The 14,259-nt window shown below is 46.7% G+C and overlaps 1 protein-coding gene across 1 annotated transcript in view; it reads right to left on the minus strand.

The window, feature by feature from the left end:
- ATG2B (autophagy related 2B) overlaps positions 1-14,259 on the minus strand; it is a 1,105,913-nt gene that overhangs the window by 1,016,588 nt on the left and 75,066 nt on the right. The window contains exon 2 of the mRNA XM_078660122.1: positions 11,269-11,431. Within this exon, the coding sequence (XP_078516248.1) occupies positions 11,269-11,431 (163 nt within the window). The remainder of the gene's footprint in view (positions 1-11,268; positions 11,432-14,259) is intronic.

Here is a 14,259-nt window from a genome sequence, read left to right on the forward strand (position 1 = left end):
AACGTAACTAGGGTATGCACCCCCTAATCAGTGACAATAATGTGAAGAAGAGACATGGGACTAAGGGCCCGATGTAGGTAATTCATATTTACCACTTCTTAAATACCGAATTTTACCGATTCGGTATTTAAGAAGTGGTAAATATGAAGGGGGGGAGATGTAGGTATTTCCAGATGTGTAAATACCGAATCTTTAAGATTCGGTATTTACCGAATCTGGAAATACCGAATCGGTATTTCCTATTGATTCCTATGGGCTGTGAAGCCCATAGGAATCAATGGGCAATACCGATTCTGTAATTACAGAATCGGTAATTACCGATTTTAGCAAGGGTGCAGGGGGTGTCACTTTGACACCCTCTGGCACCCCAAAAATAGGCTCGGGTGCCATGTGGCAGGCATACATGCCCCAAGGGCAGGTCTGCCTGTCACATGGCAGAGGTGTGCATGCACACATGTGCATGCACACCGGAATCAGTATTTTACCATCAAATTGGATTTGATGGTAAAATACCGATTCTGTAATGCTTGTGGGACTCAGAAGAGTCCCACCTACATCTCAAATGTACCGAATCGGTAAAAATACCGATTCGGTATTTTACAGAATCGGTAAATTTACCGATCGGTAAATTTACCGATTCTGTAAAAATCAGGGCCCTACATGCCATTTCTGAATTACCGGTCGGTAACGGCCGAAAATACAGATTTTCGGCCGTTACCGACCGATCTACATCTGGCCCTAAATCCCAGTCCCATCCCTTAGACAGGGATATGACATCTGAAAAAAAAAAAAAAGAACATGCGTAAAGAAGAGACATGACTAAGACCCACTCCCATCCCTTAAGCAGGGATACAGTACCTGATAAGAGAATATGCAAAAACCTTAATAGTAATGCAGTGCTGAGAGTTAGTGACCCCAACAAAAAGAAATAGGCTGACATAATATTTAAACACACTCACTACATGGAACACTCACACTGGCTGAGAAGCTAGGGACAAGGTGAAAGGGAACATTACAACATAACATGAGAATACTACATATTGTTGCTGATTTTAGGCCAAAGACAAGAGCTTGGGATTAAAAAAAACTGAATGGCAGGGCAGATCTCAGGAACAACTGGTGACAGTGCCAGAGAAGATTAGACAGTTAGCAACCTTTACAAGGGCTAGTGGCTAGGGCGGTCTACCTCGAATCTGGGGAACCGGGTTTGAGTCTCGGCAATGACGCTGAACATCCTGTGATTCTGGGCCAATCACTTAATCTCCCGGTGCCTAACAAAAATTAATGTGTCCTCATGTAATGCAACTGGTGCTATGTAAAGCGTTCTGATTGCCGATACCTTCAGGTCAAGTTCGTGCTATATAAAACTCTGTTAAAAAAAGGATGATTTTTTTTGGGGGGGGGGGGGGGGGGGGGGGGGGGGGACGTGGCTAGCGGCCAAGAGAAATGGACACCGCTTAGAGGAGCTCCGGAGAACGGGACGCTCTCCTAATTATCCTGACACTAATCCGACAGCTGAACACTGTCAACAAAGCGCTAGACGAGGTCCGGAGGTGAAGCGCTACCCGCCGATGCAACTCCGGCACAAGGGCATGCTGTGAATCGAGCAGTGGGTTGGCAGCGTCGAGGGGCCTGCAAGCAAATCTGAAGCCGTGGACTCAGGTAGAGAAGGCTGCCGGGTTCGGAGTCGGACCCGCTGAACTGAGGAAAGGACAGGCGCGAGGTGTTGTGGCCACGGACCGGGGGAGGTGCGGGGTGCATTATTGCCCTTCGCCACCCGCGGCGGCGTGCGGTGCCCCCCCCTTGCATAGACACCGCGGGGAACGCCAGCGGAGCCTGCTGCGGCGGACTGGGGAGGGCGGCCGACCCTGTCTGCGGCCCCCATTTTGTCAGTGAAAACGGCCTGACTCCACACACACCGGAGCAGAAGTAAACGGCCCATAGTCCACGGCGCTACTAGTGGCACCAACATCCGTTTGCCTGCACGGCCCCTGACATCTGTTGGTGCAACTCCCTGATATCATTTATAGACTGACATACAGATCCTGGCTGCCAATCAGGGGGTTGCGCAGTGCAACACTAAAGCAAGACACTTTCAGGGTGCAGCTCCAAGTACTGCCTGGCACACCAGCTGCGGCCAGAATCTCAGACTGGCGGAGGGTGCGGCACACATTATTCGATTGGTAACAGCCTATCCAGGTCCAGCCTGTGCCCCTGGCGCTAGAGGTGTTGTTGGCCATCTCTAGAGAGGAGGAAACGCGGCCGTGCCTTTCTTACGCCACGTCAACAATTCTGCCCCCTGATCGGCTTGTACACCCTCATACCCCACCTGAGGGCCTCAAACATTGACAAGATGGGTGGCAGAGGGCCACGCACTAACCAGCAGCGTAAGATGGAACAATATGCCTACACAAAAGATTTTCCGCCGCTCCCAGACAAAACTGGCCACCCGAAGAAAGACGCAGGTGTATCCGGGGGCCTAAAGTCACGCTAGAAGACATTATGAAGGCCCTAAATAGTGTGCAGACGACGGTGGGCTCTATATCCTCCGATATCACTTTCCTACGTGCAGACTTCCACAAAATGTCAGCTAGGGTGTCGGATGTTGAACAGGCAACTACAGCCCTTACTGCAGATTCTGCTATCCTGAGTCAGAAAGTCAAGCGACTGGAGGAAGAAAATAAGAAGATGGCGGCACAGCTTGGTGATCAAGAAGGACGTCCCCGCCGCAACAACGTCCGAATCACGGGAATTCCGGAATCGGAAGGCGGCCCAGCAATGGACCTATATGTGGAAGAGCTTATCAAATCGCGCCTGCAGCTGAAGGGACTTTCTGCCTTCTCCTCGGTGGAACGTGCGCATAGGGTGCCGGGTGGTCGTCCGAAAGTGGGTGCGCCTCCACGTCCGGTGTTAGCCCGTATCTTTAACTTCAGAGACAGAGATGCTAAATTGCAAACAGCAAGGGTGGCACCGCCAGTCAGAATCCAAAACTCGCTCATCTTTCTTTCCAGATTATACAGCAGCGGTGACGGCACGGCGCAGAAGTTTCCTGGAAGTAAAGAAGGCGCTACGGGCCAGCGAACTGCCATACTCCATTTTATTTCCGGCTAAATTGCGTGTTGTGGCTGATGGAAAGACATGGTTCTTTGAATCGCCGGTGGCGGCCCACAACTGGTTGGAGGGCTGGAGGGTGGTAGGCGGTACTGGCAAACCGCATAAAAATAGACGACCTCGTAGCAGACATCAGAGCCCAGAGAGGAGTGACCATGCCCCAGCCACTGACAACCACGCCCGAGAAGGACAGGAAGACGCGGTGGGCTGAACTCATGGACCCATTGAATTGTGGCGTAATACTGTTAACGGAACTATGGCTGACACTGTTCAGGAGAGTGGAGAGCTGATGTCCCTCCCTGGACTTCCCGCTCCCAAACGTGCAAGTACTGTTTAAGGGGTTTGGTTTCAAGCGCTCTGCTCAGTTGGGGTGGCGGGCAGTTCTGAGTCCGCAGGGCAGTGAGGCAGGGTGGGACCCGGGGAGGAGGGAATCGTTCTTGCAACCTTTTTTCTACATGAAGTTTGTTTGGTATGCACACACTGACACTATTATTGTAACACGGTCCAAGAAGAGATATTTTTGCTCTGTCCTAGACGATGGCGTCTGTAGACACTATACAGAGACCTGACCCCTTGAGAGGCACTGCCACTGCAAGGCCCACTCTATCGCTGCTAACATGGAATGTAAGGGGTCTGGGAGACAGAATTAATAATAATGATAATAATAATAATTCTGAATTTTTAAAGCGCCTGGTTACACCTGCCAGTGTGTCCCCGCGCTAATTAAGCGAGGGATAGTTCTGCAAAGCATTAAAAGATCAGGTGCAGCGGAGATACTACTGCAGGAAACACACCTCACGGGTACGGCCAGTAGAGCAATGGATAGAGAAGGTTATAAAATGACTGTCCACTCCGAATTTACATCTGGCTCACATGGGGTGGGTATATTACTGAAAAAGCAGTTTCCACTGATAGTGCTTGCTACTAACATAGATGCCCAGGGGAGATTTGCAGCAATCAGTACGCAGTGGGAGGGTCGTCCCCTCAATATTGTTTCTGTCTATGTACCCCCGGCACTGCATTCTGTGGCTCTCCCAGATCTCTGTGCCTTTCTACTTAATCTTCCCGAAAGGAAACTCCTCATAGGTGAAGACTTCAACGCAACACTGCATGACACCATGGACAGATTCCCGAGGCGGATGGGAGCTTCTGGTGGGTCCCGTCTGCAGAGCTTTCTGGAAGCAGTAGGTCTAATAGATTTGTGGAGACGAAGTCACCCTGTGGAACGCCAATACACGTACCATTCTGGTGCTCACAATAGCCTCACTAGAATAGACTATTTTCTAGGCTCCCCGGAATGCCTTCAGAATATTGAAACCATAGAGATCAGAACTCGGGACGTATCCGACCATTCCCCTCTCCGACTACAATACACATATCACCAGCATACACGCCGCAGGATGTATCCAATCCGCCCTGGCTATCTACGTATACCTCATATTAGAAAGGAGCTTAAGACAGGGATTATTCAATACTTTACCGAAAATGTGGGTACAGTGGCATCTTCAGTCATTCTTTGGGAGGCCTTTAAGACAGTGCTGCGAGGGAGAGGCATCTCCTCTATCGCAACTCATAAAAAGGGAGCTCAGGCAGAACTAGACAGCTTGGAGTCTGCTCTCTACGCGGCAGAAGACTCCCACGCACAAAACCCTACCCCTGAATCAGCGGCTGAGCTAAGGCACCGGCAGCTCCAACATAAATAATGTCTCACCACACTATCTACGCACCAAATACAACACTCACGTCATAAGATATATGAAGTGGGTGACAAGGCGGGGAAGTTATTAGCCTGGCTAGATTAAAAAGAAAAAAGTGACAGATGGATAACACGGTTGGCCACCGAGACTGGGGAAGTAGAGACTGACCCACAGATGATAGTAGATATGCTGGCGCACTGCTTTCAAACGGTTTACTCGTCTGATTCGGACATCACCGAAGACGAAGCACTGACGTATATTCAAGATTTAAGTATGCCTAAACTAACATCGGAAGCAACAGCCAAATTGGAAACTGATCTGACATTAGATGAATTAACAGGAGCATTGGGGGCTTTACAATCGGGCAAAGCTGTAGGCCCAAACGGAATCCCAGTGGAACTATACAAAAGCACGGCCGAACACCTGGCACCTCACATGCTAAATATGTTTCATGATAGTTTGGAACGGGGTGAACTGCCAGTAGACCAACGCACAGCCACGATCGTGGCAATATTAAAACCCGGTAAACCTGCGGAGCAGTGCTCCTCATATCTACCCATCTCCCTAATGAATGTAGAAGCTAAAATCCTGGCGAAGTTACTGGCTAGACGACTCACGCCGCATCTCACAGCACTCATACATCCTGACCGGTCCGGCTTCATGCCGGGCAGGAACACGGCACTGAATTTAAGGAGACTGCAAGGGGTACTGGCGAGGGCGGAATTCTTGGAAGAACCGGCAGTGATACTCTCCCTTGACGCCCATATGGCGTTTGATATGGTCAAGTGGCTATTCTTATTTGCGATGTTGAAGCACTTAGGATTTGGTCCCAAATTTATTTCATGGATAAGACTGTTATACGCCAAACCAATGGCACATGTGACGGCAAACGGTCACATTTCATGCGACTTCCCCTTCGCCTTGGCCCGGGGCACCCGACAGGGCTGCCCACTATCGCCGTTGCTTTTCGCTTTAGTCCTGGAACCTCTGGCGGCATGGCTCCGGTGGGAACCTATGATTAAAGGCCTTAAATAGACGGATAACTGGGAAGACCACGTATCCTTATACGCGGATGACCTACTGCTTTATTTGACCAACCCAAGGCGCTCTATACTGTTCCTGCTAGAAGTATGTAGAAAGTACGGAGTGGCCTTAGGATACACCATTAATTGGTCAAAATCCATACTTTATGTGCTACATGGCCCTCCGCCCCCCTCCCTGATGACTGCCTGCTTAAGGTAGCCGACAGCTCATTTAAATATTTGGGGATTTATGTTACGGCCGATGCCACGCTATTCTACACTAAAAACTTACAGCCCCCACTAGACAGGCTTCAAAGGGATGTGTGACACTGGGAAACGCTTCTGCTCACATTGCTAGGAAAAGCAGCACTTTTTAAAATGATGGCACTGCCTCGCTTTCTCTATGTTCTCGAAAACACACCATACCAGGTACAGCCACACTATTTCAAGGCTATTAATGCGCAAGTCTCTAACTTACTGTGGGGTAACAAACCACCACGAATAGCGCAGGACAAGCTGGTGAGGGGGTGGACGACAGTGGAATAGCACCCCCCGATATACAGCTCTATTATTGGGCATCACAACTTAAGGTAATCAACTACTGGCTACATATCCCACTCGCAGATCCTGCATATAAGGCAGACAGAGCGCAACTTGGCAATAACACCATGCTCTCCCGACTTTATGATAAAAAACTAGCATTAACAATGTTTGGCCCGCTAAGACTCACACTGATATTATGGCACGCTGCACAGGCAAAACTAGGATGGAGGGTGGTTTTGACACAACTCACTCCACTATGGGACAACAAAAAACTGGGACGACTCAGAAACAGTAAGGGATTTACCCATTGGGATGAAATATGAATATTGACGGTGGGTGACCTGTGGTGGGGAGGGGAGGTGATATCGTTGGACTGTCTCCAACAGTTGTACGAGACGGCACCCTCTGAACACTACAGATATATACAGATCAGACATGCACTCATGTCGGCGATTCCCTCTGGTTCGGATGTCCCGGAGGCATCGCCCTTAGAAGATAGACTGTTAACGGAAGTTATGCACAGGAAGGCTGCGTCTTTCACATATCGGAAATTAGTAAATAATTTACCCGATCCCACAGGCCCGCTTAAAACCAAATGGGTACAAGACGTGGGGGACATGGATGAATCTGAGTGGCAGGAATACCCTCGCGCCTTAGGCCTGTACAATTAAAAATTCTACATCGTTCATACTACACTAGGACAGTATTACACAAGATGCATCGAATAGACCACCCCTTTTGTCTTCGGCGATGCAGAAATGACGGAACGTTTTACCACACAATGTGGGACTGCCCCAAACTAATGCCATACTTGATCCAGGTGATGCGTACTATGTCACAGGTACAAGGAGTTTCACTAATGCCTGATCCACGTAGATGTTTGCTAAATGTGTGGGAACCCAATGACCTAACACGCCATGGACAGACTTGGGTTACATTTGGGATCATGACTGCCAAGAGAAACATAGCACAAAAATGGGGCGCAGCGGAGGTACCCTCCCTATCAGTTTGGAGTAATAACATGGATGAGGCCATGATAGCTGAACGTGAGGTTTGTTAATAGTGGATGCCCCCGGAAATGGTCCAAGATCTGGGGTGCCTGGAATGACTATAGAGGAGGAATCTGTGATCCACCTTCACTCAATGAAACTGATGGCTCGGATGGAAATGAGGCCTGAGGGGGGCGGAGATGGGGGGGACTGAAAGGGAAGTGTCGGACAATCGAAGGAACAGATCTACTATGTAAATGTGAAGAAATGTATTGTACTAATGTTACAAATGCTATTAACATACCGTGTATGCATGTGCTACGACTTACCAATGTTATGAAAACAATAAAAATGTTTCTAAAAAAAAAAAAAAAGATGATTTCCTGAAGGAAAGTCTTAATCCTAAACGATAAGGTATTTACGAAGTACATCTCCAGTCTGAGGTCTATTATGAGCCACAAGTCACCCGGTGAATGCCACCTGACTGTGCTGCTGTTTCAGAACTGGGCAGATCATGCTCATCTTCGTCAAGTCTTCCACCTCTAGGCCAAAGAGCGGGGATAACTGCTGAAACAGGAGAAGTCTATAACGTGCGCCAAAATCTAAAAGACCAAAGCATCTCTTATTTCTTCATCCTGAGAGGTGGTGCATCCACTGGAAGGAGGGCCAATTATTTAGAGACTCATGTGAAGGAGAACCTGCCACAACTTCACAACAGTCTAAGGAGAAGCAATATGACAGCAACATGTTCCCATTACGCAGGTGCAGGAAGAAAAGTGATTTCCTGCTTAGAGGACTGTAGTACTTGTTTCACACAGTCTAAAGTGCTTTTGAAATACAAATGGCAGTTAGATGATCTCTGCCTTTTGCTTGGCTTTATCTTTAAAAGCACTTAGCCAGAAATCATTTTGGCCAGGAGCTATTATGATAGATTTCAGGACCACCAATCAGAAGCCCTCAAATCATTGGTTTGATGCAAACTTGAACTGTTGCTCCATAACAGGACCACAATCAGTGCTTTGCTCAAGTGTCTCTATGATCGTCTGTAATTAGCACCGGAGAAACTAAGCGAAATACAGCAGAAAAAGCTACTGCAACCCAAACCCACATTTGGGAGGCTGCTTCACTGTTTTGTGTACTTTGTTCCCTGGAGTTGCCTCCTAATAGGAAACTGTGGTAACAGAGCAAAGCTTGGCAAAAGAGAAACTACCGTTAATTGGTCTGGGAATTCAGTATCAATCCCTTTTAAGTTGTACCACTTGTGTTAGTAGATAAGTAGCTAAGAGTCATGGACTTCCCATTTTCTCTCCTCTCTTTCAGAACAACATTTCTAACAGAAGGAAATGACAGGAGATCTAAAACAGTGGGAGTCCGACCGACCGATTACAATGTAACACCGTTCGGACGGACTCCCATTGACTTAAATGGGAGCCTGTGTGCAGACAGATTACACAGGCTCCCATTGTAAAAAGGGGTGGTTGCAGAAAACCTTTCACTCTGGGGCAGGCACCCCATGGTGCCTGCCACACTGTGCATGGTTGGAAAGAGTGGACCAATAGGTACCTCCACGGGCCCCTACCGGAGCCCTCCGGGTGAAGGGGGGCCTGTTATGGGCCCTCCAAGTCACTTTCCAACAGCCGATCCGTTTCGGGCTGACCGATTTGGAAAGGCTGTCTGAATCTGACATCGTAATCGCTCAGTCGCAAACGCGGCCCATAGAGACGTACGAGTTGGCTCCGACCGACTCGGTTACTCCAAATGCCATTCGGACGCGTGTCGGAATGGAGTCGGCCAGTCCGAACGGTTTCTGACCATCGTAATCGGTCGGTCAGAAATGTTTCAGAGTCGGTCGGAAACAAGGCTTCCGAATCGGATTCGGACAAACCGAATGCCGTTTGTAGGCTTTCTGACCGACATCGTAATCGGCCCCTAAGAATACTGTGTGCTCCTCTGCCAATCAATGCGGATTCCCTCTTCAAAAAGTTTGTGACAGTGGTGCAAGATCGGTTAAAAGGTTCAAAATAAGGGGCACGACAGCTGGTTTTCAAGGCCTACAGGCTATGTTCAAGGGCTAAAAGAGATAACGCTAATGTAGGCAGAGCTGTAATGGTCACACTCAGGTCCGCGGATCCCGTAACAGGGTGTTCCGGGTGGTTCTGAGTAAAGGCAAAGTAATGTAAGATGGATACCCCATCCTGATATTTTGAGACCTGTGCCAGGTCATGCTTGCCAGACAGAGAAAATGGCAATTGAGGCTGAGCTACACACAAGAGGAGGTGTGGCATCAGTAAGTACTAAAAGTGACTCTGGGGTGAAAGTGATGCGTGTTGAAGGCAGCTGAGTTATTCCTTAAAGAACTAGAAGAAGGAAATGCCTGATCTTTTGAAAACATTTTTTGCAGTTTTTGTTCAAGGGGTGGGGAGGACTACGGTGGGTTTTCCCCAGGGGAGAGGGAATGAGAGGAAACTTTATTTAGGTTGGTTTTCCTAATGGTGATGTCTACAGCTTATGTCTCCCTGTTATCCGTTATCTTCCCCTATAGACCAGTATGACTCGGCATAGCCCTACTTCTTCTGTGATTTATTCAACTGATTCTTCTGTCCATAAGATTCTGTGTTAGGAATATGGTGGATGTATGGCAACAAACAACCTATTGGTATTTCACACGGTGGATTACTGTATTTTCATGGTTTGCTGAATACAAATGATTCAAACTAAAAGTGTTGTGCCAACAGTCATAGGGTAGCCTCACAGCAATTCACACAATAAGAAAAAGATTATCCTTGCTTTCAATCCAGAGCATTGGCCTTTCATCCTTCTGATCCTGCTTCCGCTGACATACTAGTGCTTCTAAACACTTCTGGCTGTTGAGCACCACAGTGTCTAGGAAGAATTATCTGCTTAGTTGTTAGAACATGTGAGGAGAATCAGTATCTCCAATGCTGTTTATGGAAAACATCCAGTATGGTTCTTTTCATCACCTCCAGTGAGGCTGGCAGCAGAATCGGCTTAATCTGCTAGGCCAGGAACTGTGCTAAATTAAATGCATACTCGTTCAGTATGTGCTTCAGAAAGGATGTTGGACTGGCCAGGGGATTTGGGGTCCCCAAAATAGTTAACTAAAGCTAGAAGCCCACCCCATCAGCTGAAAACCAAAATAGTTTTATTTCCAACTGGCCGCCTGACCCCAAATAAAGTTTATGAATAGAATATACATGCCAGTCAATGGTCAGGTTACACACATTCTTGTAGAAAGATTTGCACAATAGCACTTATCTGTAAATAAAGGAACATTTTATTATATTCCCGGCCACCAGACATGACTAATGATAGAAAGGTAAAGTAGAATGTTTCACAAGAGAATTCCCCTTATTATACTCTAAGGGATTAAACAAAAGTCATTTTGGAGAGATTAGGTGGTAATAAGAATGCTCGGAGTTGAAAGTACAGTATGTGAGAACCCTGTGCACTTGGTTTACACTCTACTTCTACAGAATTGAAGAGGTGCACCTAACAAGAACTATAATTCATAGAATACTTGCATATTTGTATTACTTCATAAAGATAACGTGATCCGATTCTCCGTTGGACCTTCTAAGTGCACATTTTATTTAGATGACTTCGAGGAATAGAAATGGATGCCAAAAACAGGATGCACTTACATGATACTAGTGTTTTAAGAAATAACATACTATTCCCCTGTAATTCTCTATTTCTCAGGGAAACTCTAGGGTCCAACTCTAATCCCCATTAACTCCACCCCCAGAGTTGCCAGTACCCCTCGGTATTTGTAACGGAAGGGAAGGACAGCCGAGCCGAGCAACAGGAATCTTGAAATTATGCTGCTTGTGTAAAATTGGATACAATAGCATATAAATATCACAACATAATATGTACATTACTAACCTGGTCGGGGTCTTGGCCTGAAGACCACCTCTAATCCCTTAATTTCCAGTGCACAGTTATCTTGCAGCAATGAACCCCATGGAACAGACAAAGAAATTGTCTGAATAAATCCTTCTGTTACTTCCAGTGGTGCATCTGCAGACTCCAGCATTTCATTAAGACACTGTGAATGGAAACCAACATTCACATATGTAAGTATGTTTGAAATAGAATTTACACACAAACAACACTATGTAAAGGAAACTGATGAGATTTTCAGGGCATAACTATTTTGGGAATTTTAGAAACTACAGTGTACATTTTTCTTTATTTTATTTCAAATCATTTTTATTAGAAAATCAAAAGGAAGTAAACATAAAGAATACTAAGAGTACATAAGATACAGAATACATAGGCTGAAATTGAAATCAGACAACTGACAGTGGAAAAAGCATGAAATTCCAGAGATGAACATATGTATCAAATCGTAAATGGTGCACAGTCATGAACATAATATAATATAAATAATAAATGTAAGAAAAATGCAGATATAAAGTACAAGTACAGAATGCCGAATACCAAATGCAGCATACAAAAATAGTGCACATCATATATCAAAGATCGCGGTCATACCTCAGTGTTACATTGGAAGGGGTGACAAGCATGTAGCGAGATCCTCCTAGGGCAGAAGTATACTTCACACACAACAGTTCAATAGTCAGTGATTCAAGCAAGTACCAGCAACAAAAGATGCGCCTACAGAGGGTCAAATGAAAAGGAAGAGGCATCGAGGGATTTCCAAAGCTTCTTGTTGGAAGCTCGCCAAGGGGAGGAATGCAAAGCACTGTTATCTGCTCCTCTAATGCAAGATACACACTCTTGCCACATTCCCGGCAAAGAGGGAGGAGAAGTTTGTAAACCTTTGACACAAAATGACCTGTTGCTTTAATACGAGCCAATTGTGGTGTAAGCCATGGTTCTGAGGGTTCGAGAGAGCGTGTAGATAGGAGTGTTTTTAGTTTGAGGAAAGCATAGAAGTCCATCGGTGTAAGACAGTGTGTCGCTTGGATCGAGGAATAAGGTAACGGGTAGTGCCCGTCATAGAGGTCACTCACCATATTAATACCTTTCGCAGACCAGTGTTCCCAGTTGAGGGGCTCCCCATTAAGTCGAAGGGCGGGATTATGCCACAAGGCTACGGAGGTGGTGTTTTTTACCCTAAGGCCCGTCGTGTGAACTTGGTCCAGCCTTAAAAGTGCACGTCTCGTGTTTAACATGATGTACTTTGAGTGAGGAAGATGTGTCAGGTCCATGGTGAGTAGTGCAGGGAGGGGAACATTACCAACGTGTGATTTCTCTATCTCTACCCAAAGCGGGACATACATTAGGTCTTCAATCAACCAGTGTACACCCTGTTTGCACAAGAACGCTATTTGGTAATTCCTAAAGTTGGGAAGACCCAGGCCGCCTTTGTCCTTAGCTAGTTGCAGCTTCTTCATTGATACCCTGGGCTTCTTCCCTTGCCACAAGAATGTGCCAAAGAGTTTATCCACCTCGTGCAAAAAGTCCTCCGAGAACGTCATTGGAAGCATACTCGCTAGATAGTTCACCAGCGGGTCACCATCATTTTTAGTGTCTCAGCCCTCCCCCACCACGACAAAAACTTAGGAGACCAACCGTCAAGTAGTTTTTACATTTTCTTTAAGAGCTGATCCTCATTGACTCGTAGGGTAGCAATGAGGTCTTTGTCAAAGTCTAGGCCCAAATATTTGAAGCAACCCGGCTGCCAGGTTAAACCAGAGTCCCCTAAGATTTCTTTATTTCCTTGATTATTCAATAGTTTGACCTCCGTTTTATCCTTATTTAATGTGTATCCCGACACTTCCGAGAACTCCTCAATAGTGGACATAAGAGCTGGTATTGCCTCTCCGGCCCTCTCTGATACGACTAATACATCATCTGCGTATGCTGTAAGTTTTATCGTACAGTCTTTAAATGAGATTCCGGGAATGTTTTTATTATGGCGGGTGTGATACAGAAAGGGTTCTATGGCCAGAAGGAATAACGAAGGGGAGAGGGGGCACCCCTGCCTGGTTCCCTGTTGCAGTGTGAATGATGAGGAGAATGACCCTCCCGCTCTAACCCTGGCTGAGGGACAGGAGTAAAGGGACATGACCAGTTTAGTGAATGACGGCCCTAGTTCGAATTTATGCAAGACAGCCTCCAAATATGTCCAATCCACTTTGTTGAATGCTTTTTCGACATCGAGTGTGATTGCTGCAGTAGGAGTGGAGAGGAGTCTAGCCTTCTCAAGGACGTGGGCTAAGGTTCTGGTGTTGTCGCTGGACAGCCTATACTTCAGGAAGCCAGCCTGGGAGGGGTGAATCAATTTTGGTAAGACCTTCTGTAGGCGGTTGGCTAGGATCGAAGCTAAAAGCTTACAATCCAAATTGATAAGCGAGATAGGCTTATAGTTCTTGGGGAGCTTTGGATCTTTCCCTTCTTTGGGTAACACTGCTATGACAGCCTCCGCCAATGTACCCTTTACCTCACCCGTCTCATTAATTTCACGGAAGAGGTGGAGGAGTGGGGAAGCTAGCGTGGAGGAGAAGCATTTGTAAAATCCAGCGGTGAACCCATCAGGTCCATCGGCCTTTCCGCACTTAAGAGACTTTATAGCTTCTTCAATCTCGGACTGTGAAATAGGGCTGTTGAGGCCTTCCTGGTCCTCCGTGGGGAGGGACGGTAGAGCGCAGCTCTCTAAGTAGTCTTTAATCTTGTCTTCTTTCACATTCAAATTTTTGGCATATAAACGTTCATAAAACTCTTTGAATATTTCTGCAATTTTGAGGGGGTCAGACCAGGCCACTCCAGCTTGATCTGAGATAGAACTGATCGTATTCTTCTGAATCTTGAATTTAAGGTAGGCTGCTAGGCTTTTCCCAGCCTTATTTGATTCACAAATTTTAAAACGCTTCTTCCTATTTAGCCACAATCCTGCTCTTTCGCTTA

This window comes from Lissotriton helveticus, chromosome 9 (assembly GCF_964261635.1).
Source record: "Lissotriton helveticus chromosome 9, aLisHel1.1, whole genome shotgun sequence".
NCBI classification, from domain to species: Eukaryota; Metazoa; Chordata; class Amphibia; order Caudata; family Salamandridae; genus Lissotriton; species Lissotriton helveticus.